General features: G+C 43.5%; 1 protein-coding gene across 1 annotated transcript in view; it reads right to left on the minus strand.

Moving 5' to 3' along the window:
• CSTF3 (cleavage stimulation factor subunit 3) overlaps window positions 1-27,980 on the minus strand; it is a 731,385-nt gene that overhangs the window by 170,087 nt on the left and 533,318 nt on the right. The window contains exons 14-16 of the mRNA XM_069623577.1: window positions 21,692-21,835; window positions 4,377-4,479; window positions 3,401-3,470 (exon numbers count right to left, since the gene is read on the minus strand). Of these exons, the coding sequence (XP_069479678.1) occupies window positions 3,401-3,470; window positions 4,377-4,479; window positions 21,692-21,835 (317 nt within the window). The remainder of the gene's footprint in view (window positions 1-3,400; window positions 3,471-4,376; window positions 4,480-21,691; window positions 21,836-27,980) is intronic.

Here is a 27,980-nt window from a genome sequence, read left to right on the forward strand (position 1 = left end):
CTGTAATGCATGACTCTCGTGGTTGCATTGACAACCAAAATTAACAACCTCTTAAGCGGCAATTTTGGGACCTTACCGCGGACGCGGACAGATTCGTACGGAGCCGTCAACTTGTACTCTGCAAAGGTAAACTGAAGCTTGTAGCGAACGTCCAGCCAATACAAACCGCCCCTAGATACAATGAGATTCGAAGCGACTAGATTAAGCATTCCTGGAATTCCAAATCGCTTGTAACGTAAGGAGATTCGAGGTGACTAGAGAAAACTGTATGCTATCAGTCAAAACAAATGAGCACTCCGCATGCAGCTCGCGGCTAGCAGATAACTCAATACCGGAGCAATATGCTTTGAAGTTTGTAGCACACGCCCTGCCAATACAAACCGCCCGCAAATACAATGAGATTCGAAGCCACTTGATAAAGTATACCTGGTGTCTTAAATCGCTCGTAACGTAAGGAGATTCAAGCAAGCGCATGTATATTCCCGGAACCCAGGTTATGATTTTGTATGTTATTAGTGAGAACACACGCGCATTACGTATGTAGCTCGCGGCTAGTAGATAATCTAATATCGAAGCATCATGCTTTGAAACCACTATAATGCTACTTCTCCATTGACTACAACTCGGTTTATATAGTGTGATTTACATATCAAGCATATACTTAAATACACATTTAACTTAACAGGCAGGGATTTATCCCAAGGACTTCTTTTTTCAAGCTGAAAAGCAGCGTTCCACATTAAGGAATCTATTAAATTGGGTAAGACTTATTTGAATCAAAAGCAACCGTGTCTGTTAACTAATATTTACCCACATATCCTAAGACAAATGAACTTACGGCTTTCTCTTTTCCTTTTTCTTGTGGTTTTTGTTCTCCATTTGTCCCATCCTATCCCGTTTGTGTTCCCTGCACGCTCCTATTTCTTTTTATGATGATTTATTATTATCTTTGATGTGTTTCTCACGTTACAAAAAATGGTACACTGTTGATCCCATGAATCCACCCCTATACCCCTCCCTTCATGTCTGTGCTACATCTAACACATGTATATATAAAATATATATATATATATTTTTTTCATTAACTGTGACCAATTACAACTGTATGTTTTCAATTTTTCTAACATGCAAGCCCTGATTGGAAAAAGGCGGCGCAGTCCGTTGAAACACGTGTAATCATATAGGGCACCTATGCTCATCATTGAGAGCACTAATGCTTACTAAATACAGAAGTAGTTTTCTAAACATTCCAATTGAGTGGATTTCTTCTTTCTTTTTTTCTTATTATTGGCGCATGATTGAAAAGAGTGTAACTACTTTTTCCCATATCATTGTATAAAGCGGAGTGGAGGAACCATACTATCTCCGCGGTTGCACAACGCATGCGACACAGAATCTCTCCATTTAAAGCTTTAGGGCGCGGTGGTCCATTTCTCTGAATGTCCATTGGAAAACTGGTTCCTCACAAGGTTTGATTGAGTATAAACAAGGCATAAAATAAGCAGTGTCGCATAGCAATTTGCTATGTAATTCTGTCGGTTTGCTAATTAAATTGGCACTTGTGTAGCAAAGTTAGCTATTTAAGTTACCCAGTTCAATGAAAGCTCTGCTCACACTGAATTCCTCTCAGGCTCTTGCCACCCTCTTCTCTGTTCACTGCAAATTCAAAGGGGCTAATGGAGCGAGAGTATTTCCTTCCAAAGGGCCGTGTGGGCAAGATTTCTTTTTTTTCTCTCCAAACAATTGAAAGCCAGAAGTAATCGGGATGATTCTTTCATTAGCTAACTATATCCTCTTTGCTAAAGACCAGTATGTGCAACTTAAAAATCTGTCATGCAATTCCATTCCTAACAATTTAAGTTGTTGCATAATGCATAACTACAGTATTGCTTCTGTAAAACCCTGCATTGTCTCCATGATTTACAATAAAGTTTAGGTTAGTGTATCTAAAGCTCAGTCTCTACTAGATTTTTTTTGCATCACATTGACGAGTGAACATTTTTGAAAATGTACATGATCCCATGGCTAACTGCTTTTAATGGCACATCTAGTTCTGTGACCTGCCAGTTGCATATATCTGTGCAACTGGTGCTCAACGCACAAGAGGTTTTATACCAGTTACCCTGAAAGTGAGATGGCAGCAAACTACAATATTCCATCCAGTTTGACCAATTCTCTGCCTGCTATGCCCTCTACTTTGCTTAGTCTCTTAATTTCTATCCTCCAACATAATGAATACACTAGGCAAACTAGATGTTTATGCGAAAGAATGATCAATACTTCCATCCAGACTGTATATCGACACATCTACTGTAATGCCACACCCTGTAGTTAGCCTCCAGAGCTCACTTTGCTCTATGATTATGATGGCATTATATATTAGCACCTACAGGAGAGAGCTGGCGAAACTGTTTCCAGACCCTTTTTATCATATCTTGTTGCAACCAACCTTTTACAGACACTCAGCCAGAGCTCGCAAAGTCCACTCGCTCACTCCCATTTGCAGGGGATGTTTGAAACTTTTATGTAACATTGACTTTTTTTTCAGTAAAGGTGAAATGGTTCACTGCGCATAGCTGACAGCAGTGTGCCAACATGCACCACTTTACAGAAAGCACATTTACATTGTCACCCGTTTCTATAGGTTGTGTCCATTTCTTTAAGGTCTAGTAGGTAAACTAAATTACTTAACCTGCAGGTCTACTAGTGGAATTCTAAATAATTTGCAGGGCCTGATTCACTAATACCTTACTTCAGTGGTACACAAAAATGCTGCATTGATGCTCATTTAATGTTTTGGATGCAAATAAATTCTGGTGACATTAAAAAATATTAGTAAAACATTGCTGATCAAATCGGTGTGTATGCTAATCAAGAACATTTTAATTAATAAACTCTGCTAATCAATTTCTGAAAACTAGTTTATGCCTTGGTATAAGAGTTACGTTATTTGAATACTTGTCATTGCGAAGCTCTATGTTAAATCTCTACAGCTCACATCTTACCCCTCTTGAGATAAGTCTGGCTGCTCAGTCAATCTACCATATTGTGTAGTACAGTACTATATCAATAAGTTGGGTTTTCTATTGCCAAGAAGACACAGCTGGTGTAGTCTTCCACAGGGTTACTACATACAATCTTGCCTAACACCACTTTACTTGCACAGTATTGCTTTTGTGAATGTTGATTGCAGTTACACAAGCATTTTGTCACCAGTCAATTCCATTTGAAAGTAATTGCACATTATTTGGTAATAAGGTTTCAGTAACATACGTTGAATATGATAAATGATGGATTTTTTTGCATTTTATATATTACTCTGTTTCTAAGCAACAGATGGTGGTAAGAAATAACTGAGGTACAGTAAGAACATCTACAATAATATGGAAATAAAACATACCCAGATTTTTCAGGTGGTAGATTTCCTGATGTTAAAACCCGTTCAAACAAAACTCGTGTGTTGTTGTCCTCTACAATGATACAAAATTAAATTATGCAAGAGAAGACAGTACAACTTACAAAATCCAAATTGTCATCATGTAAGACGTTAGAAAAATAGTGAAAAGTAATGTTTCAATTTATTGATGATCATCTATGCTACTTCTCCTACAAATCAGGTGCTGAAATGTGGCCTTTGGGCCAAGATGTGTACGGCTGATCCCTTTTACCATTTCACAATTTTGAAGTAACTGCCGCTTACAGTGAATTGCAAAACTCCAATAACTAATGTTGATGTTCAGAGTGTGCAGAGTTATTACATAGAAATCAGGGAAATACCTCAGTTACAACCAAATCCCCACTCCCTCACCTTAGTCGATACCCCTCCGAAATAATTTATACTCTGCTAACCCAAAACACTTATCGAACTGCTGTGCTTTTTTGCCCATTCCTGGTTCGTGTTCCCTACAGTGCACAGAACAAGACCCTTTCATAAAGGGAATAAAGGAGGTATTCAATTATACAGAGGGGAAAAGAAATTGGTATAGCTCATTTTTTGCAAAGTAATTTTCATTTTATAGCGCTAACCCTTCTCAAATGTGGCATTATGGAAATACTTTATCAAACATTCCAGTGAAACAGAGTACTTTGCTACCAGCCAGGCTCACAGAATGTATTAAGGTGGTCATTTTGTTAAATGATCACGTTTTTTTGTACATGGTTATATTTTTGACAATATTGCCATATAACTTAAAACTAAAGAAACACTTCAAAAAATGAATGCAGAATGTATTCTTGGGGTGAGCTAATCACGTTAAGAGCTTCATCATTAAATGTGTCATTTATTAATGTTGTTCACAAAAAATAAAACGTCCTCATATTTTGATTTATTAAATTTGGAGAGTGTAAACAGGGCAGTAATTGAATAGTTTTCTTACCGTTAAGATGAGACAGATAATCAATATAAGCCAGTACATATTCCGGAATGTCTCCATACTTCTTTAACCCCAACTCAAAGATTTTAAAGGCCACCGATTTGTCCTGGAAAATTCAAATAATGTATTATATAATTGCTATATCTGGCAGTGGAGATTAAACATGAACAGATGGCACTATATATATGTATGACATTATGGTTAAGTTGAACTAATAAAAACATACCAAATTCAGGGAAAAAACGTTTTAAAAAGGGACGTTATGGTCACAAGTAAAATTAAGAAAAACAAGAAATTTGCCAGTTATGGTAAACTATGCAACCATAACTCACGCCACTGCCATGCACTGCTAACACAAACACCCAGGACATCAAAGATGACATTGCAAATGACATCTATGACATCTCATATCTGGAGTAGTGGTTTTTGTTTGGTACAAGGATTACATTTTAAGCTGAGGACTTTGTGTTTATACTACATTGAAACTATGATACACATACTATAAACGGTACTGTGCATGTAGAGCTTGACCTTGTGCTATATATTTTTTTTATTATGGTAGGTTTATTACAAACCATTCATAAAAATTACAGATAAATACATCCATCTATTTCATTACATAATTTCCCCCACAAACAAAATTAAACTAACTGTAGCAAACTTCCATCACATCTACATCTCTCTTACTATTTAGAAGATTAGAGCCTCCTCCATGAATTTCAGGGTTGCAAACATTGATGGGTTCTCCCTAATTAAATAAATGTCCCACCATTCATCCTTCAGTGTTTTAAACCGACTTGCAAAGGCAAGTGTATAGGAAACTCTTGTGTATAGCTGCGTTATAAATGCCATATCATATCATTCATACATTTTATTCTCAGTGGCATTAGAGTTGTACATTCCACCAACAAATGTGAACGGACGTTCCTTCTCAGCCCTTTAAGATAGGTTAGCAATATATTGGAGATAGATGGATGTTAGGTAGGATTTGCACAGAACAGGTCAATCTTCCTGACCTGGGTCAAGCCCAGAACCTTTTGCTTTACTAGTGGGATATTTTTCCATAATACCTCAGTGAGTGGGAACCTTTTTCCACACTCACATAATCTAACTTTTTATGGGTATCATTTTTAAGACTCTCCATAGTGTATTTTTAAAGTTATCCTCTTTAACAAGGTATTGGCAATCAGTACCTGTTGCTGGTTTGCCCTAGGGGCTCCCCTTTTAACTTTCTTGTGCTAACCTTGAGTGAACTACAGTTCCCAAGGGTAGAAAGGATCTTTGGATCCCTTTTACATTTTATTTAGTGAAACCAGCACATCGCACCTTATGTGCAGTCCTGGGGAGATACAGTTTTAGTGTGAACGGGGATGCATTGTAACAATTCTGTTACAGTGAAAAGCTTACCTTCATTGGCTAGTGGCAGTGATACTTTGTATTCATTTGGTGCACCTTTACCGCTTCACAGCTGCAGTAAAGGCACCTAAGGGTGTCCAATTTTAACAAAATGGCCCGGTCTCCTTTTTTTGCCATTTTAGTGTTTGTCGTTTCTTGTTCCTTCACCTGGCCTCCAGGGCGGGAAATTCCTTTGTGTGATTTTGTCTTTGGCGGGAGTCCCCTGGACTCCCCGCCCAGGCTCCAGTCTGTCTGTGGGAGCAGGAAGTGAGGGAGGAGTCCAAAACTCCCCAGCCCTTTGTCTTACGGGGACAAATCCCAGTGCGGCGCTGGCTGTCCTGATTGGACAACCAGATCGCCCCTTCTTGCAAAATGCAGGGAGAGAATGCAGAGGTTGTGTTGTAATTCCTGATAAATACTGTGAACCTGGAAGCTGAAGAAAAGTCGACCACTGGAACCGAAACCGGAGAGGAAGATTAAGGAAACGAGGCTGAAACGATTTCCAGCCACCAGAGAGCCTGCTGTGTAACCAGAGCCAGCTGTAGCCCTTGCTTCCAATCGACTCGGGATCTCCGAAAACGACAACCCCGACCCAGAGCCTGGCGAGACCCACTAGACTCAAGAAGACCTGCATTTTGAGCCATCCCACATATTGCTGCGACATTGTGTTGTTGCAATACCCCAATACCCTGGGACCTCGAGCCATTGTGCAGTGCACGGTCTTCCAAATTTCGAATCGCGCCGAAACTTCGTGGGCATCCTGGTGGATCTCCAGAGACACGAATAGAGTCTGAAAAAGTCCCCTGACCAGAGTGCTGGACCTTTAAAACGACAGGAATGCAACCACGATTTTCTGTCTTCTTCTGTGCTCTTTGAAAAGGCGCCAAATGCGCAGAACTGCATTCAGCCGTGAGGGAAACCTTGCCTAGAGTTTCTTCATCGATACCTGTTGCAAAGTCCCTTCTCAGGTCTTGTTTTCAGTCTCCACGACAAGGAATCCACCGACCGGGGATTTGGCTGTGGACCCTGAAGTTCTCCTGCTGCAAAATCTTCTTCAGTGTGGAGGTACTGTGTTGCCTTGGGTATGTACTTACCCTAAGCCTGTTAGGATTTCTGTGTAGCTGTGGGTGGTTTTTTGTGATGGGGAGGCCTCTCATCCAGTGCACCCAGTCCCACTGCTAGAATCCTGCTAGGGTGTCTTCTAGGAAAGCCCCTGGACCCTCTTCTAACCCTAGAAGTAAAGAGCTCACCTGTTTGCACAGTTTTCCTAAGGAACTCTGACTTTTGCTACTAAAGAACCTATTCTGACACTGCCTGTTGGTCACTAGTCCTAGTGACCCCCCTTCCGCCACTGAGAACACTCATGCTCCAAGAATAAGGGAATTCAAGGGATTGGGACTTCTGCCTAGAAAAGAAATCATGTGCTTAAAAGTAACTTACTTGTAAAGAGATGGTTGGTAACTGTAATTCTAAGAGTGAACAGTTACAGCAGTTCTTACTGAGCTTGAATGTGTGATGCACTATTCTTTAAAGTATGGTGAACATCTTTTCTTCCTTAGCAACTGTTTTGCCAGTCTAATAGAAAGTAGATGTGAAGGTATTTTTTTTAATTTAAATTCAACCGAGTAAACTCAACTTTTCCAAATAAATGTACAATACATCGTTACAAATTAACAAATATAAATACAATACAAGGTCAATGATACATTCAAACTTATGTAACAATAAAATAAAATGTAATGCGGTATAAAACAATAAAAGGAATACACACCAAATACATTAATTGGTATGAACACATAGAGCAGGTCATCTAGACTAGTAACACAATCAGTGTGCTAGCTTTGGGTCTCAGCTTAAGTAATGTTCTTGATTAAGGACCAACAATCCCTTCTGTTATTATGTTAAGTTTAAGTATGATGAGACAACACAAGCAACTTTTCACTTTGGGAGCTCTACTCTGCCTCTGTATCATTGACCATCCCCAGTTCCAATGCATTCAGAAAGTTGAAAGTGGCTATTCTTATACTCATGACTTTAGTCTCTAGTATTACTGGCCATCGGTTTTCAGGAGACATTAGACCAAAGTAAGTTAAGTGACGACTAAACGATCTTCGTCTCAACTCTATAAGAGCCGAGCAATCTACAATGAGATGTTTCAACATCTCCTCAGCATCTGTGTCACAGCAGAATCTACAAAAAATCTCATTTGGGTAAACAAGTTTTCTTCTAACCAGAATCTCTCGGGTTGGATACAGATTAAACCCAAAGCGTAGAATCAGCAATCTCAAAAGTGGAGATGGGGCCCTGCACAAATATGCTTCCAAAACATTAAGCCCCTTTTGCTCAAATCCAAAGGACTTAAAATCCTTTTATGCGAGACATTTAGATCTGGTCTGCTCTATAGATTTTATCTTTTGCACGATTTTGATTATTCATCAAGGTGTCAAGTGATATATCAGCCCTTGCCATTATTTCAAACATACATGTTGTCCACTTATGTACAAAAGCATAGGAAGACGAAAGAATGTAATCGGCTAAGCGTGCTAAGATGGTATAATTACTGGTATGTACTAAACATTTTTGGAAAAGGGCACACAGGCGCCACTCAGACTGACAACAATGAGGTCAGACCCAGCTCATGACGCAGCCATGGTCCAGGTATGCAGATCGGAAGGCGAAGAACACACCTCCAATATTTTGCCTCTAATTCGTTCAGAAAAGCCACAGGGATAATGTTTTTCGTCTCTAATCCATATAAGATGGTTGGCATCACTTTCTGTCGCCAGTATGTTACTGCTCGACCAATGGAGTGTGAAGGTATTTTACTCTCCTGTGATTAGGTTGTGCCTCTTTGTTAGGGAGAATTCTCAAAAATGTGCTAATTCCCTTCACCTTAGAGACACCCAGAAACTTTGCTGATTTTGAGGACTTGATTTTTTACCTGGGGAGGGACAGCCTTTTTCCCCCCACTCTCTCATGTATTTTGATGAGCGTTTTACTCTTGTGTTTCATTTGGTTACAGAGTTTTAGACAACTCCAAAGGCATCATCTTTTCATTTGTGTCATTGTGCACCTTCAGTGCAGTGACACAGGGAAGCCTTCCCAGGCTTTCCCAAGGTTTAAATACCTTCTCTGGGATAAACTACTGTTTCCCAGACTTTTTTTTCACATTCTGTATTGTTTCAAGGACATTTACTGAATGTACTGTATTTTCCTTTGATCCCTCCCTCCTTGAAGCGCTTTGAAACACTTGTGTATAGGCGCTATATAAATAAACAATCATATCATATCAAGTAAAGTGAAAGTGACTTTACTAGTCTTTTAGATTCCTAGACTCAGCACACCCTATCTTATAATAAACTGCTGGAGGGGTCACTTAGTATCCCCTGTGTCTAGATACTCATGTAGCAGTCAAATGCTACCCTTTCCTCTCAGAATGGCTAGTGGCAGTGGTTTTACAACGAACTACCATGATTTTTCCCAACCGCATACTAGTCATAGCTCCGGTAGCGTTAAATCGCGGGAGCCATGTTTTTCAAGGTGGCGCCTTGAGCCCCTTTGCTTAAACAGGTCCTGATCATCTTTTTTCGACATTTCTTTTTGGAAAGGTCCTTCTAGAGTTTGTCTCTGCGCACCAAACCAGGTTTGTTCCTGTTGTTCCTTCGCCTTTGGCAGGCTTCAGGAGTGAAGACCGCCTCTGGTGACTGAGTGTCTCGGGTGGGCAGGAAGTGATGGAGGTGCCTGAAACTCCCTATGCTTAGTCTAGAATAGCCTTGATCTATACTGAATGTGTATGAAAAGGTTTTGACTTCCCTAGAACTACTGTAAGGTACTTCAAATAAGGTCTATACTTGGGTCTGTGTACTTTCAAGAATAGGGTTGTGTTTCTATACTGTGATTTCTTACCCCTAGATTTATCTGGGCCTACTTGTATTTAAATAAATCCTTTATTTTTACATACATAGCGTTTCTTTGGATCATTTGTATTACAATTTTACTTGTACTGATTCTACAGCCCTCTCTCCCTCCTAAGATAAGCCTGGCTGCTCTGTCTACGCTACCATGAACTCAGGTGGTACAGCCTTCTACTAAGAGTGGAGTCTTGTACTGCCTCAGTTGAATGGTTTTACTAAGCCCTTAGTTGGACTTCAGAAAAACAGTCCCATCACAAGCCCAATAGTGACCCATAATCACTGCTGTTCCAATTTTCATTCCTGGTATATCAAAGATTTGCCCACAATTCTGATTTTCTACAACTTTTCTTGTTCCATTGTTTCTGAAGCACAGTTTTGAACTTTCCAAAAGGCATTAACTGCAAGGGTCCTCCTTTATCTTGTCTCAATGGTTGGCCAATGACCACCCAGGCTCTGCAAACAACCATTCCCTCTTCCCATCCATCTGATAGCACTGATCCCCAAATCTGCACCTGGCCTCTATTCTTTCATTCTTTTTCAAGTTTCTTCTGCAGATTTCCCTGAAACCTCGAGTTTTCCGTTTTCCATATCTGCTCACAATGTTCATCTGTGCTTAATCGCTGGTCTTTTAAAAATTATTTTTTTTATTTGTTTATGGTTCGATTAAAAACCTTTACAAAACATAATACAATATTTAACAATTACAAATAAAACCGTACAAGGATTCAAATATGAGACATCTATAAAATGATTATAACATGGTCAATGTAAAGAAGCTAGATTTGGAACATTAAGGTGCTTAGTTCAGCCTAGATCTTCAAACAGAGTAAACAATATGATCAATACCTAATAAAATGTATCAATCAGACATATTACAACATAGTATACAGCTTGATCAATACACAATAAAAGCAGTGCACATGTCATAAAATCAATCTCATAAGATATGTTCAGTTTGAGCTAGGGTAGAATCACCATTCAGCTAACGTTGAATAATTCACCTTAAAGTGCAATGTGCGGTTAAAATCAAAGACTGGGACCCCTAACAGATTACTTTCATAAATTACATATAAACAATAAAGACAGTTAAAGCAGTACATCAATCGTGTGATTGAACGGATTAAAAAACTAGGACCATTGAAAACAGAGTAGGCTGACCCACAAGATCTTTGATACAATTTGCTGTCAGATAAATAAACAAATATTCACATAAAGGACCATCAAGACCCAATGATGCACATAGTTCTACTTTGTAATAGTAAGTTCATGTCCCAATAATTCGGCTTCAATTGCCTTCAATAATTGTACCAATGCAAAGATAAGAGGTTTGCGATTACCCAACATCATCCTAGTCCAAAGAGAATCAAGAGCATCTTCACATTCAATACTAATAAATCTCATTAGTAGGTTAGTTCTCACTACTCACAATTGCGGGCATTCAAGTATTAAGTGCTTAAGTGATTCCTTGGGTTCAACACAATTCAGAATCTCTGGTCTTTGAGTCTTGCACATACTCATCTTCATCTGGATCTGTCCATTCTGTAGCCCATTTGAGATGGGCATAGTGCTACATGCGATAGACAATGTGCTGTCTGAAGGTCTATTTCGATAGCTATGAAAATCTATCGAAAATCTTAGACTTTTCCATACTATAAGGCAGGAGTGCGCATACAAAGCATTATTCCTTTGACCTCTTCCCACTTATTTCATATGCTAGTACCAAAGACTATTCCCCAAATGTGCTGTACTGTCCAAATAATCGTTTAACTCAGGATCATTTTCTCTAGCATGTATTTTGGGGCTCATCTTTCTTTTATGAGCCTCTGTAACCAGGTCATTGAGTGTGTCAGCATAGGTTCTTCTTACTGGATCAATCATAGAAAAATTCATCAGTGGACTAAATGTTTTCACACATGCTACCTGTGTAGGAGCAAGTTCCAGGGACCTTATCCTATCCCAATGCTTTTTCTAGCAGCACCACGAGAGGGCCATATAGAGTCTCCTATAATATCCATATGTGACCTCTTCAATAGGTAACTCCGGTTTATCTATTACAGAGATAGGTGCGTTTGCATGTACCTTTATTGTAGGGAAAATAACCTTGGCTCTCAGCTGCCTAGTAGGTGCCACGTTTGTACTCTTCTCTTGCATAGGAGGATACACAGGAATGTTCACCTCATGTGTCTCTACAACAATTAGAGTACGTATTGTGTGTGAAAGCGATACCACTATGAATATTATGCAAACAGATGATACACATGTAAGAAACCTTACACGATGAACTTTAAGCACAACGTGGACGTCTGAACTTCATGCACAACGTGGACGTCTCTCATGGTCAGCCATGATGAAGTTGCCATTGGTACTTCCGACGTTCCGTTTTAATGGACGGAAAAAAGAAAACTTTCAATAGGGCGGCAACATACAGTACTAGGGTAATACTTTAATTTTCCGATTAACAGGGTTCCTGATGTATAGAAAAGAATCATCCTTTCTCCAGACAAAATGTGGATACCTGTCCAACAAGAAATAGAAGACTACAGCAAGTAGGCTCTGGATCTCCTCCTCAAAAAGTCTTAATTCAGTATGTCCTTAGTTCACTTTAGCTGTCTAGTATCAGTTCAATAACATACACCAGTTGCCAGTCGATGCCTCAAATCTGTCTTTGTCCAGATGACATGAAGATTTTTCTTTCAGCATGAAACAGAGGTTCCTCTATTGGTGAACCTTTTCAACTTCTCATCTACAGCAATACTCAATCAGTTCTCAGGGTTCTCTCAGAGTACTCATCTACTTGTTGAGTAATGTCTCTCAATATTCGATTGAGCTCTGCATTATTTCTCGGGTCTCAAAGGAATGTTCTGACATCTGTGTCTCCCTACAAGATGTGGAAATTCTTCGATCAAATAGTAAAAAATTAGGCTAACCAGCCTATGTGCATGTTAGGGAGAATTCTCAGAAATGTGCTAATTCCCTCCACCTTAGAGACCCCCAGCAACTTTGCTGGATTTTGAGGACTTGATATTTTTTAACCTGGATAGAGTGAGACTTGTTTTCCCACTCTTGTGTATTTTAATGTGATTTTGAACTCTTTCGGTTGTGGAGTCTGACAAACTCTATAGGCATCTTTTACATTTTGTCACACAGCACATTCAGTGCAGTGGCACAGCAAAGTCTTTCAGATTTCCCAAAGGTTTAAATACCTTCTCTGGGATAAACTGCTGTTTCCCAGAGCAGTAAAGTGAAATTGACTTTGCTTACATTTGTAACTTTCTAGACTCAGCACACACTATCTTACAATAGGGTGTTCGAGGGGTTACCTAGTATCCCCTTTGTCTAGCATCTCATGTAACATTTTTATATAACCTTTTCTCACTGAATGGCTGCTGGCAGTGGTTTTGTTTAACTACCGTGGTGTGCATTTACCACGGGCTGCGTTCGCAGCTGCAATAAAGCATCCATGGGTGCCATTTTTGTCAAAATGGCCAGGTCTTTATTTCGCTATTTCTTTGTCGAAAGGTCCTTCTTGAGATTTTCTCTGCGCGCCAAACGAGGTTTGGTCTCATTGTTCACTTTGTCTTTCACGGGGATTCACGAGTGAAGCCCACCTCTGGCTCCAGGGTGTCTGGGGTAGGCAAGAAGTGAAGGAGGTGCGCAAAGCTCCCTGTGCTTAGTCTCCTAGGAGACCCAAATGACTCTGTAGTGATTGGCCGGCTGATTGTCCAGCAAGGACAGCCACCCGGCTGGGTGGCAGCCAGCTAGGCTGGAATGAATGGGAGAGAACTGAATAAAAGTCAAGGCTTTAGGCTTGGAAGGCAGAGTCGACCACTGGATGAAGGAACCGAAGAAGAACTTGAAGAGGACGCCGGCTGTAACTCCTGGAGCGTTATTTTGCCAGGTGAAGCCCTGCTGCTGTGCTGAAACTCCAAATTTGTATCGACAGAAGCCCCTGCAAGGAAGACTTCTCCCCTTGAGTTGGTGGGACCAATCAACTCCAAAGAAAGCCACCTGGACATGCTTCTCAGAGCTGGTTGAATTTCCACAGAGTCGCTGCTGGAAACCTTATATCCAGGGAGAGGAACACCAGATTGTGTGCGTTGCCGGATTCCCAGGAAGCAGAACTGACCGAGCCTGAGCTCCCTCAAAAGAGTGCGGGACCCCAGAAGCAAGGAAAGTCCATCTCAACAGCCAGGAACCGCGGTGTTGCTATTTGCGGTAGTCGCGAGGAGCTGAAACACCGAAGTGCGACTTGTTGGAAAGATTGCCGGTTGCGAGCGGTGACTGTCTTCTTGTAGTGCAGGAGTCCCCAGAAGTCCTCCCTCTTGTCCCCGCGACTGAGGCCCAGGAACAGAGATCTGCAGAGCTACACAGGGACAGAAGTCACCTGTTGCACTTTTTCCTCAATACAAGGTACTGTAAAGTCTGAGAGAATTTACCTCTTGTTGTAGAGTTGCTTGCATTTTCTACCCTCCACAAGTCTTAACAGCTTGTGAACCATTTGATTCTTCTTTGTTCAAAGACTACAAAAAACATTGCGCAAAAACTGTCTACTTACCTGCAAAGAAGGACTTCAGCTCAGATAGACTTTTGCATATTGACTTTGGCTTAGCCTTTTTCACTGAATGACTCTTAGAGGACCTGAAAGTATTTGCCTGCTTAAGAATATTTGTGGGCTCTTGTATGTTCTAAATACCCTTTTCCTTTTACCAAATTCAACAGTATTGTAAATGAAAACAATAAGATATTAATGTCCCCAGCACCCCATCTATTGAAGTCACCTGAGGGTGTAGGTTGTGTCTGTGGGCCATCCCAAAAGGGTCTTCACTTATTTTAGAATATTAAGAGTGTGTGTTTTGAAGTGTATTTGAGTGTTACTGTGATATTGCTCCCGTCTGAAAAAGGCTTACTCTGACTGATAGATAAATTAATAATTGTTTATTTAAGAAACCTTGTGTGTAAGAGTTTATTTGAATACTTGCCACTGTGAATCTCAGTCTAACTCCCCTACAGCTCACATTGACCCCTCTTGAGATAAGCCTGGCTGCTTAACACTACCAAAATTGTGTAGTACAAGCTTATACCAAAGGTTGGGTTTCCTATACCCGTAGTCAGAGTTGTGTGTAGTGCACCCAAAGGGTATTGCATACAAACTTTGCCTAACAGTGCATTATCTGGTGACAGGGGCATCTGTGTTTTCCCCACTGTATTTAGGAAGTTGAAGGATTTGTTCAGTGATAATAAGCAATCTTCTCACAACTGGGCCATTCTTAGGATCTTGCAGGAAAATAGGAATGCTAGTAGTTCTCCCCACAATCGCAGGGTATGCACGCAATACAAACTCAAGAAATGCAACAATGACCTGTGAAATGTTGTTCTTGGGCACCACCATAGGTACTTCCAAAGAGAAAGTCAGTAAGAAAGGAATCGGGATACTGCTCTCTTTTCTTCCAGATCTGGCATACTCTTCTGTTTACTCAAGGATTAAGTGTGCCTCAGTTCAATGCGAACAAGCTCTTGTGGCTCCAGAATCAATAATTTCCTTCCACCCTTTTTCAGTGACTTAAAGGAGTGTCTTTGAAACAAGCCACAGTTCAAATGAACCCTTTGTCTTTACTCGACAGCTTCTGCGTCCTTACTCGTCATAGACCTAGTCTGCATGTGCTGTGGTTCTTCCCCCGGTGCTTCCCCCCCCCCCCCCAATGCTTGCTTCCGATACTTGCTTACGATAGGGTGTGGGTGCTGTGGATTCTCCAGCCTGGATCTTTTCATTCGTCAAGGAATGTCTAATCACGTCTGCCTTATACCGTGACTGCAGACAATATAATGTCTTTCACGCTTACGGGGATTCTGGAACAAACGTGCCACCTTTTTGACAAAGTTTGTGAGTCTTATGATCTGATTTCCGGGAAGAAATTCAGAAACACAAAGCTCTGCATCTCAGGTTGTTGTAACATCTCGTTCTGCTCTGCCCCACACTTGAAGTAATATACATAAAAAGACACACGTAGCTCCTTTCCTGGCAATTCTACCTTTTGCTGGGCATCACTTCTAATGGAGGTGTGAGAAATATACTCATTCGCTTCCTTGTCACTCTTGTGTATAACAAGATAATTTTCTTAAATCTATCAGTTTTCTTAAAGCATGTAAAGCCAGTGACAGGCCATGCAATCATCCTTTCTTCAGGATCTGTTCACCTTTTCCATTCTCCCTTTTAAACAAGCTATTAAGTCTTCTTGTAGACCTCATTAGTCTGCTGATAATCTGCCTACAAACCTTGTGCCTTTTCTTTAAGCAACAATCTCATATGTCCACAGACACTTTGACACAAAATAAGGTTGACCCTTCTTAGTTCTCATTCTCCATCTAGGGAACACTTTCGTGCTACAATTTCTTTACTATGGTATCTTAATTCACCCTTAAAAAAGGAAAAAGGTATGTCCTTATGATTATATATCTAAATCTGTGTACAAGTGTTACAATGGATCATCAAGTCACGGTAGAGCTCCTTAATTGTGCCTAACGTGTGCCCAATAATCATCTTTTTATTCACTGAACTTTTTACTATACAAAATGTGACATTCAACTATATGCAAAACCAAACCATTTCTCCATGTTCATTGTGGTAAGGTTTTTCCTAATGACGTGCACAGGGTAGTGTAGCTATTCCAACACCACCCTTGGTGAAGCAACAAGCATCACTCATTTATCCTTACTGTTTTGTCGCTACAATGTCTTAGAGGTGTTTAAACAACACCCTCTCTGCGTCCACAAGTCTTATTCATCTTGAGGCGCTTCTCCTTAAGCTCTTATTCATTGAAATATAAACATATTTATCACAATACTTTAAACATAATCATCATCATACTTCCATCCACTTTTAAACATTTACAACTAACAAATACACCTCAATTGAATACAACACATTTCTATTTTCTTCTCTTTTTTAATTTCCACGTGAACTAAAATGTACACGTTTAACATAAGCTGCATATTTTACAACCGCAATGGCTACTGGGAGTCATATTGCTCCTAGCCGTCTGTTCAATAAGACTGTGGCCCGTATTAGAGAGCCGCCCTCTTCGAGGTGGCCCTTCCCACTTCCCAACGTCCTATCCTTGCGTGCACCGTTGACATCACAAAGGCAGAGTCATCATACACCGTTACTTCCTGGTCTGCATAATTCTCGAGCACAACAATCAGCGCCACCGATTCTGCAGCCTGTGCTGAAAATTGAGATTGTCATATTCACTCCTGAACCCCGCCAAAGACAAAAAAGAACAAAGACCAAACCTGGTTTGGCGTGCAGAGAAAATCTCTAGAAGGACCTTGCCACAAAACTGGCGAAAAAAGAAGGTTATTTTGCCCAAGATGGCTCTGCGCCATTTTGACAAAGATGGCTCCCGCGGTCGCTTTACCGGAGCCACGAACGCATGGAGTATAAGTGTCTACTTGAACCACTGTGATTGAAAATCCTCTGTGTAATTACTTGTACTGCTGACATTCACTCTTGAGATAAGCCTGGCTGCTCAGCTCTCTAGCAAAAACTGTGTGGTACAGACTTAAACAGTCTTGCTTACACCTGTAGTCCTAATTTTATGTGGTGGTCCCAGAGGGTACTGCATGCAATTCTGCCTAACAGGGTGCATTCCCGTAACCAAGGGGATTAAGCACTGGGAGTTTCAGGCACCTCCCTCACTACCTGCCCCTGCCAAAACATACTGGAGCCAGAGGCGGGCTTCACTTGTGAATCCCGCCAAAGACAAAACGAACAAAGGGACCAAAGCTGATTTGGCAAACAGAGTAAATCTCGAGAAGGACTTTTCTAGCAAGAAATGGCGAAAAAAGAAGACTGGAGCCATTTTGACAAAATGGGCACCCATGGGTGCTTTACTGCAGCTGCGAACGCAAACCGCGGTATAAACTCCCAATGGTAGTTAAAAGTAAACCACTGCCACCAGCCATTAATTGTAGAAAGGGTAACAACATTGTTACATGAGAAACTAGACAAAGGGGATCCAAGTAACCTCTCCAGCACCCTATTGTAAGATAGTGTGTGCTGGGTCTAGAAAGTTACAATTGTAAGTAAAGTCAATTTCACTTTACTGCTCTTGGACACAGTAGTTTATACAAGAGAAAGTATTTAAACATTTGGGAAATCTGAAATACTTCCTGTGCCACTGCACTGAAGGTGCTATTTGTCACAAAGTAAATAGATGATGCCTATGGAGTTTGTCAGACTCCAAAAACCAAATGAAACACAGTTTAAATCACAGTAAAATACATGAGAGCATGGAAAAAAGGTCTCACTCTCTCCAGGGTGAAAATTAAAAAGTCCTAGAGTACAGCAAAAGTGATGGGGGTCCTCTTAGGTAGAAAGCAATTGGCACATTTCTGATAATTCTCAATAACAGACTGTCTTCCAGCAAAGTTAGTCTCAGGATTAGTTGGTCCCTGTTAGGCAAGGTTTGTTTGCAGTACCCTGTGGGAACACTACACACAACTATGACTACAGGTGTAAGCAAACCAACCTTTGGTATAAGTCTGTAATACACAGTTTAGGTAGTGTGTTGAGCAGCCCGGCTTATCTCAAGAGGGGAAATGTGAGCAGTAATGATGTTACACAGAGGTCTACAATCACAGGTGTTCAAATAAACTCTTACACTCAAGTTTTCTTGGATCAATATTAATTTATCAGTCAGTTATAAAACATTCATTAGAAGGAGGCAATCATATAGTAACACAAATATACTTCAATACTGTACACTCTAAGTTTCTGAATCAGACAAGACCCTTTTGGGATGGCCCACAGACACAACCTACACCCACAGGTGACTTTAGTAACAAGGGTGCTGGGGACATTAATATCTTACTGTTGGCATTCAGAATAATTTTCAAGAGGAGTAAAGGGGAAAGGCTATTAGAACATAAAAGGTTACAATTATTCTTACACAGCGCAAATACTTTGAGTTCACCAGAAGAGTCAATTCAATTTAATAGGCTAGGCCAAAGTGAATGGGCTAAAGTCTTGGATAGGATAAAGCAGTTCTGGTAAGTAAACAGAAAAGTCTCTGCACAAGTTCGTGGAAGTAGTTTGTAAAAAGATGAATCATGTTGGGTCACAAGCTGATTAGGCCTGTGAGTTGCAAATGTTTCAACCACTTTCACCATGAGAGGTACGTTCTCTCAGTCTTGCTTTACAGTACCTTTCAATGAAGAAAAAGATGCAGCTGATGACTTCTTTTCCTGACAGTTCCTGCATATCTCGCTGTTCCTGAGCCTCAGTCGTGGGGACAAGAGGGAGGACGTCAGGGCACTCATGCACTGCACTGGGACAGTCAAAAGCTTGCAACGGGCAAATTTCAATTTCAGTGCCAGTTTCGCGTTTCAGCTACCGCACTGGTAACAACGCTGGTCCTGGCTGTCAAGGTGGGCTGTCCTTGCTTCTGGAGGTCCCACACTCAGCTGAGGAGGGTCAGGCTTGGTCGGTCCGACGTCGTGGGAGTCCGGAGGATCTTCCAAACGCTTTAGGCCAGCTTACAAGTAACGCACACAATCTGGTGTCCCTCTCCCTGGCTCTACGGTTTCCTGCAGCACTCTGAGGAAATGCAACCAGCTCCGAGATGGGTGTCCAGGTGGCATACTTGGGAGTTGACTGGTCCTACCAACGCAAAGGGAAAAGTCGTCCGTGCAGGGCTTCTCTGTCGTTGCGAACTTGGCGATTCGGACCTGCAGCAGGGCTTCACCGGGCAAACCAATGGTCCAGGAGTTGCAGCAGCTGTCCTCTTCAAGCTCTTCTTCGGTTCCATCGCTCCAGTGGTCGACTCTGCCTTCCACGCCAAGAGACTCGCCTTTTATTCAGTTCTCTCCATTCAGTCCAGCCTAGCTGCCATTCACAAGGCAGGATGGCTGTCCTTGGCGGACAGTAAGCCAGCCAATCATCACAGAGTGCATGTGGGTCTCCTAGGAGACTAAGCACCGGGAGTTTCAGGCACCTCCCACACTTCCTGCCTACCAAAGAGACTCTGGAGCCAGAGGCGGGTTTCACTCCTGAAGCCCGCCAAAGGCAAATGAACAAAGACCAAACCTGGTTTGGCGCGCAGAGAAAAACTCTATAAGGACCTTAACACAAAGACGCAGCGAGAAAAGAAGACCGTGAACCATGTTAGCAACGCAGGCTGGGCGCCATCTTCACAAACATGGCTCCTGCGATTTAACGTTACCGGGGCTACGAATAGTTCGCGGTCGGAAAAAAATGTGGTAGTTCATTGTAAAACCACTGCCACCAGCCATTGCGATAGGAAAGGGTAGCATTTCACTGCTACATGAGTATCTAGACACAGGGGATACTAAATAATCCCTCCAGCACTCTATTGTAAGGTAGAGTGTGCTGGGTCTAGAAATGTAAAAGACTAGTAAAGTCAATTTCACTTTACTTACTCTGGGAAACAGTAATTTATCCCAAAGAAAGTAGTTAAATCTTGGGAAAGCCTGAAAGGCCTCCCTGTGTCACTGCACTGAGGGTGCTGTGTGACAATTGAAAACAATGTTGCCTATGGAGTTGGTTAGACTCCATAACTAAATGAAACACACAGAAAACACATCGTATTGAAAAGTTCAAAGTCCCAAAGTTTAGCAAAAGAGCTTGAGGGCTCTAAGGTGGGAGGAATTGGCACATGAGAATTCTTCCTAAAACTCCCACTAACCCAACGGAAGAAGTCCTTTCTGGAGCTTCTCTTGTCGATTAGAAAAAGGATTTTCAGCACAGCAGCAAGGCTAAACCGGACAGTTCAACGGTCCAGGAGGATGCAGCAAGCTTAGTTCACGGTTTCTTCATCAGGATGTCCTTCCCAGTGGTCCACTGTCTTCAATCCAAGAAGCCTTGCCTTTTAAGCAGGTTTCTCCCATTTATGCTCAGTCTAGCTGTCACTCACACAGCAGGGTAGCTGTGCTGCAAGGACAGCCAGCCAATCACGACTGGGTGCATTCAGGTAACCATGGAGACAAAGGACAGGGGCGTTTCGGGCACCTCCCTCACGTCCTGCCCTTGCAGACACACTGGAGCCAGAGGTGGGATTCAGTACTGAAGCCTGCCAAAGACAAAACGAACAACGGGGTCAAACCTGGTTTGGCGCGCAGATTAAAACACAAGACCGACCTCACAAACAGAAAATGGAGAAAAAAGGCCGGGGCCATTTTGACAAAATGGTCACCCATGGGTGCTACACTGCAGCTGAGGATTCAGCCTGCGATAAAAAAGCACAATGGTAGGAACATTAAACCACTGCCACCAGCCATTTAAGTAGTGAGGGTAGCAAAAAATCTTACATGAGTAAGTAGGAAAAGGGGCTACTAAGCAACCCCCCCAGCACTCCACATTAGATGGGGTGTGCTGGATCTACAAAGAGAAAGGGTAAGTAAAGTCAATTTCACTTTACTATTCTTGGGAACTGTAGGTTACACAAGAAAAGGTATTTAAACTCAAGGGAAATCTAAAGGCTTTCTCTGTGACACTGCACTGAAGGTGCGGTGTGTCACCATACAGAAAGTAGACGCCTATGGAGTTTGTCAGACTCCGAAAACAAAGGAAATATAAAATCCAAATCAGATCAAAACACATGAGAGAGTTAGAGGGTGAAAATTAAAAAGTCCTAAAGTCCAGCAAAAGAGCTGGGGGTCTCTAACGTTGAAGCTAATTAGCACAGAAATTAGAATTCTCCCTTACGGAGTACATTCGATTGGGTTTACACTTTTTGACTGGCACCATATTACAAATAGTTTCCATTTGTTAAAGTAACAGTGCCTGGTCTTTGGTTTACACGCCTCCTTGAGAATTTCCATGCACGTTTGAGGTAGTTTTAAGCGACCATATTCTAGGACTTCCAAGTATTTAGGATAGTGTTCTCTTTCCACTATGTTTACAAGTATTTTCTCTTTGTCAAATCTGTGCTTAACATAACATTGCACTAGACATAAAAAAAAACACATGTATAAGACTGGATTTTAATGTACCTTACTACAGTAGTACTCCATTAATGCAGCAGTAACATAAACATGATGTCGCGTTCTTGCATCTTCTCTGGCTTTCTTGAAAATTAGTCTACCGGATTTGATACCTTCTGCACGCCTAGCAAATTTCATATATTGAATATACACCTACAAAAAAAAAGCATGAATTAGAGGTAATGCTGAAAAATAATTTCTACTTTTTAGTTGAGTAGTAAAAGTACGATAAGAATCAAGAAAAACTCGAGAGCATAGGTGTTGAGATGGATTTTGGGAGGTGGTGTTAGGCAAGATTGTATGCAGTACCTTTTGGGTACACTACAGCAACCCTGACCTCCTGCCAATAGGAACCCAACCTTTGGTATAAGTCTGTACTAGACAGGTTGGTAGTGTGGCTGAGCAGCCAGGCTTATTCTCAAGAGGGGTCAATGTGAGCTGTAGTGGAGTTACACAGAGATTCACAGTGACAAGTATTCAAATAAACACTTGCACACAAGGTTTCTTGAATAAACAATTATAAATGTATTTATCAGTAAGTTAGAATAAGCCTTCTTCAGAAGGGAGCAATATAACAGTAACACTTAAATACACTTCAAAACACACACTAATATTCTTAAATCAGTAAAGACCCTTTTGAGCTCTCCCACAGTCACAACCTACACCCTCGGGTGACTCCTGCACTGCAATGGGATGGTCACTGCTCGCAATGGCAATCTTTCCCCACAAGTGGCACTTCGGTGTTTCAGCACTGGTGGAGGCGTTGGTGGGGGGGCAGTTTAGGGAGCTATAGCTGGTTGTAGCCCTGGATAGAAGGATAGAATCTCAGGGTCTACACCCAAAAATTTGGCTAGCCCCGACATTAGTGTAGCCCTGGATCTTTGAGACCTACAACACCCCTGCTTGTGACTACCGCAAATAGCAACACTGCGGTTTCTGGTTGTCGAGATGGACTTTCCTTGCTTCTGGGGTCCAGCACTCTGTTGAGGGGGCTCAGGCTCAGTCAGTTCTGCTTCCTGGAGGTCTTGGCCAACTTAAAAGCAACGCACATAATCTGGTGATCCTCTGCCTGGCTATTCGGTTTCCAGAAGCAACTCTGAAAATTCAACCAGCGCCAAGAAGGATGTCAAGGTGGCTTACTTTGGAGTTGATTGGTCCTACCAACTCAAGGGGAGAAGTCATCCTTGCAGGGGCGTCTCTGTCCATACGAATTTTGAGTTTCAGCACAGCAGCAGGGCTTCACCGGGCAAACCAACGGTCCAGGAGTTGCAGCAGGCGTCCTCTTCAATTTCTTCTTCGGATTCCTTCGTTCAGTGGTCGACTCTGCCTTCCAAGCAAAAAAGCCTTGCCTTTTATGCAGGTTTCTCCCTTTCATTCCAGCCTAGCTGTCAGTCACCCAGCAGGGTGGCTGTCCTTGCCGGACAACCAGCTGGTTAATCACCCAAGAGTGCATTCCTGTCTCCTAGGAGACAAAGCACAGGGAGTTTCGGGTACCTCCCTCGCTTGCAGCCCCCCCCCAGACACCCTGGAGCCAGAGACGGGCTTCACTCGTGAATCCCGCCAAAGGCAAAACGAAGAAAGGAACCAAACATGGTTTGGCGCTGAGTAAATCTCAAGAAGGACCTTTCCACAAAGAAATGACGAAAAAAGAAGACTGGGGCATTTTGACAAAAATGGCACCCTTGGGTGCTCTACTGAAGCTGCAAACGCAGCGCGCGGTAAAACCACACCAAAGTAGTTAAAAGTAAACCACTGCCGTCAGCCATTCATCGACGAAAGGGTAACATACAAAATGTTACATGAGAAGCTAGACAAAGGAGATACTAGGTAACCCCTCCAGCACCCTATTTAAGATAGTGTGCTGGGTCTAGAAAATTACAAATGTAAGTAAAGTCAATTTCACTTTACTGCTCTTGTAAACAGTAGTTTATCCAAAAGAAGGTATTTAAACCTTGGGGAAATCTGAAAGACTTCCCTGTGCCACTGCACTGAAGGTGCTGTGTGACAATGTAAAAGATGCTGCCTATGGAGTTTCAGACTCCACAACCAAAGGAAACAGTAAAAATAAAAAAAAAAAAAAAAAAAAAAAATCACATTAAAATACGAGAGTGGGAAAAAGGGTCTCACTCTCTCCAGGTTAAAAAAAAATCAAGTCCTCAAAATCCAGCTAAGTTTCGGGGGGGGTCTCTAAGGTGGAGGGAATTCGCACATTTCTGAGAATTCTCCCTAACAGCCGCCCCTCATACAGATCCACCTGCGGGACCCCCATCTGCTGAAGATCCTGTGTTTGTTCAAGTGCCATACCTACTGGTGGAGTTTTCAGCCTGGATAAGGACAACCTTGCCCCCAATGAGTGGAAGGAAAGCTTTGAGAGCAAGCCAGAAGGCCTTCATTCATCTCCAGCCAGTTGATGAGTCCTGCTCCTGCAGGGTACAGACTCATGGACACTGTTTGCCTAGAGTGGACCCCCCCAGCCTTGCAGGGAGGAATCTGTGGTGATGGTGACCTGCAGGGCCTGTTGCCGGAAGGGCTTGCCCATCCGCAGGTTGCAGTCCCTGGACTACCACGTGAGGTCCAGGTAGAGAGAAGGAAGAATTCTGACACGCTCCGTTTGGGATCCCCGCTCCCGATTCCACGAGGCTGCGAAGTGCAGCTGTAATCTCCTTATCTTTAGTCATGCGCAGGGTACGGCCAGTAGGACCGCTGCAATACCTAATAAATGTTGGTACCACCAAGCCGAGGTCGCTTCTTGGGTGAGGAAGTGAATAGGTGCCCTCTTGATGGCCATGATCTTGTCCTCAGAGGGGAAAACTCTCAGTTTGTGTCCCATAGGAGGCCCAAAATGGTCAGCCTCTGTGTAGGCTGCAGCTGAAACTTCTTGAGGTTGATTGAAAATACCAGCTCATGAAGTGTGCTCATAAGCGTGGAGGAAGTGTGATGAACCGCCTCTGGAAATTTCACACCGACAAGTCGTCCAGGTACGGCTAGACGTAATTGCCCTGGGCCCTGAGGAGGGCTGCCACTGCATTCATCAGTCTGGTAAATAGCCTGGGGGCTGAGTTGAGGTCAAAGGGTAGAACCGTGTATTGGAAATGGCAGCCCATGATCCTGAACCGCAGGAAGGAGCGATGAGGCTGCCAAATCGGGACGTGTGAAAGGAGTCCTTCAGATCCAGGGAGCACATCCTGTCTCCCCTGCACAATGTCTCCGCAATGTGTGCTGGCTTTACCATCTTGAATGTTTTAAGAGGTAGGGAGAGGTTGAGGGTGGAGTGGTCCAACAACTCTCAGGCCAGCCTGGTTCTTTTGTATGGCGAACATCCTGGCGTAGAATCCCAAGCCTCGTTGGGAGACTGGGGCTTCTTCCACTGCGGCGCTCAACAAGTGACCGAATTTCTGCCAACAGAGTTGCTGGCCTAATCTGTGGGAGAGGAGGGGAAGAGGGAGGATAGGGAGAAATCGGTAGGCAGTACCCTGTGGATAGTACGGATAGGATCCAGGGGTCTGCGAACTTCTGACATAAAAACTGTGCGTGAAGGGCAAGCCTGCCGCCCACCAGAGACACGTGGACCTGAAGGGGTGCGTCATGACTTCTTTCCCTGTGAGGCTGTTGCGGAAAAGGGTGACTGGAAAAAGCCCTTGCCCCCCTACCCCCCTTTGCTGTTTTCACAGTGCTGACTGGGAATGGTCAGGCTGTCTAGACTTTTGTTCTTGGAAGTTCCAGAACCTGCCGAATGCCCGCCCCTTAGTTTGGGAACTGTTTTTCTTTTTATCTAGCTCCTCATCCGTGGTGGAGTGAAAGAGGTCACCAGCCTCGAATGGAAGGTCCAATACGCTTTCCTGGACATCTGGGTTGAATTTAGTAGCCCAAAGACAGGCAGTCCTCCTCATGTCGGTGGCGATGCAAATGGCCCTGCCAGAGGTGTCGATGTGGGTCACGGCAGACTCCATGATGTCCTGCACCACCAATTTAGCCTCTGTAAGTCCCGCCTTGAAACGTGCCTGGCTCTGCACTGGAATTTCTGGAAGTCTGCTATTTCCCGCCAAAGCCTCAGGTTAACGGCTGCCAGCATGGCATCTGCAATGGATTGATGAAGATGCAGCGAAACATTGGAATAAAGCTTCTTCCAGGACGCCTCCAAGAGCTTCTCCTCCTTGCCTAGCAGCGCCGAGGACGAGGTGGCCGCAGCGATCACTGAAGAGTGCAGTTGAGGGTGTGCAGACAGCAAGAGTGGATCCCTCTCCATTTGCCTACATTTGGCATTGAGGTGCCGATTGACAGGCTGGGCCGTGTGAGGCTTGATCCACCCCTTTCTGGCCAAGGCGAAAACGTCCTTCTCCATTGGGATCCCCGTTCTATCTGCAGGGCACAGATTGAGGACCTCGGCAAGGACACCCGCCTCCGGCTGTTCGACCTCAGGTTGAGGAAGGGCCAAGTACTCTGCCAGACCTGCGAGCCGTTCATGGACGGCCTTGGCTGACGTTGGCTGTCAGGGTCTTCTTCCTCATCTGTGTCCATCAGGGCGTCCGGCTGGTCCGGAGCAGGTGGAGGAGTGCTGGGCCCCGAGAGCTGCGGTGTGGAGACAGGAGCTGGAGGCTGCAGCAGAGGCTGGTGTAGAACCGCCTGAACTGTGGGAGGCAGGGGAGCCGGAATCGAAGGAGCCGGCAAGGGCAGCAGGGGTTGCGCTGAGGCCTGCGGCGCTGGAGCCATAGGAGGAATGACTATAGGCACAGGCGGAGGGGCCGGAGGGAGCATGTCACTGATCACAACCTGGAGGATGGCCCCCCATCTGAGGAGATCTCATGAGAGTGAGGAACTTTTCAAAGAACCAGTCCACACAGGCCGATGGGGTGGCAGGTGATAATGGGGTAGCGGGCAGCTGTTGGGGCCAGTGCGTACTCTGTCTAGCAGGCTGCGGGGTAAACCTGCCCTGCGATGCAGATGGATAAGTCGTAGGCCACGTACCTGGTTGACACCAGTCCCACTGTTACGCTCACCTGGCTCCCACAGGGGCGTCGGCCGGACCTGGACGGCTGCGGTCTCCACCAATGTGATGCGTAGTGCAGAGATGACTGACTGGACTGGCCCTCCGAATCTTGTCTGCTTGACCCATAGAAGTATTGTCCTGCAAGTGGAGAGATGGATTTAGCCACCCGTGGATTCAAGTGATGGCACCCCCCCCCCCCACAGTCCTCCCCACTCATCACTCCGAAGTGCCCTTTCAGCAATCTCACCTTATACTCTTGGAAGATGAGCTCTCCATCCTGCATGGATTGCAGGGGCGCGTTGATGCCAGTTACTTCGCTGGTTTGAAGGTGTGGGAGAGTTCCGGAGAGTATTGACTCTGAGGTCCCTGGCTAGGATCAGTAAGTATCAAGTTCATAGAGTTCAATATGTCCGATGTTCACTCTTGTTCCTCCCTTCCTTCCTTGTCTTGCAGCCGAGTTCATGAGAAGATACTCTCGTGGTAGCTGGTGGCGCTCAGGTAAGAGTCTGTATTACCCGACGCTGTCCGGTAAATGTTGCACGTGTTTAACGTGTTGTTTTCTCTCTCTTTGCAGGTGCGGCACATGAAGATGTGGAGAGTTATAGAATAATGCCTCCGGTGGTAAATCAAATATGTCTATGGTGCTAAGAGTTATATTTGTTGGTTTTCTCGGCTCACGTTGTTGTTTTCTTTTGTCCCCCAGGTGCCGGAGTTCGGTGAAGAAATGGTGATAGCGCCGAATCGGAAGATGCTGCGATGACTGGTGAGTATGGCGCGGCGCTGCAGCTGGAGATGCGACGCGTACTGAAATGATGTTCTTTCCAGGTCCGAAGGCGAGATGGATCCGGAATCAGGTGAGGAATTCAAAAATAGTGTTTTCTAACCTTATCCTTTCCTCTTTGTTTTAGAAGCTCCAGATTAGAGGCGGGCCTGGCAGAAGACTGGATGCTGACTGCAGGCACAGTGAGCGTTACGCTGCTGGATGCAGAATAACGCGAAGCGTGTGCTGCTGTTCGGGCGTGGTTTAAATAGCCTCCAAAGTAGTTCCAGGTAAGAAGTTCCCCAGAACCACGCCCGAGTAAAAAATAGTCCCTGTAATAAAATAGTCCCATCCAGGCCTCACGTTGGCTTGGACTCACTTGCAGCATGGTCTGCATAAATAAGTAAAGTCTATGAGCCTGGCGCCTATGGCGCCAGGACTGATTTCTATGATGAGCCTGGCGCCTAAGGGCTGAACCCAGCCGGGGCTGTTGGGGTTTTAATAAGTATCTGGATGCCTGCTCCAGGAGCTGATGGGCTTGGTCCTGAAGC

The sequence above is a fragment of the Ambystoma mexicanum genome, chromosome 11 (assembly GCF_040938575.1).
Source record: "Ambystoma mexicanum isolate Mex_15411 chromosome 11, UKY_AmexF1_1, whole genome shotgun sequence".
Taxonomy (NCBI): Eukaryota; Metazoa; Chordata; class Amphibia; order Caudata; family Ambystomatidae; genus Ambystoma; species Ambystoma mexicanum.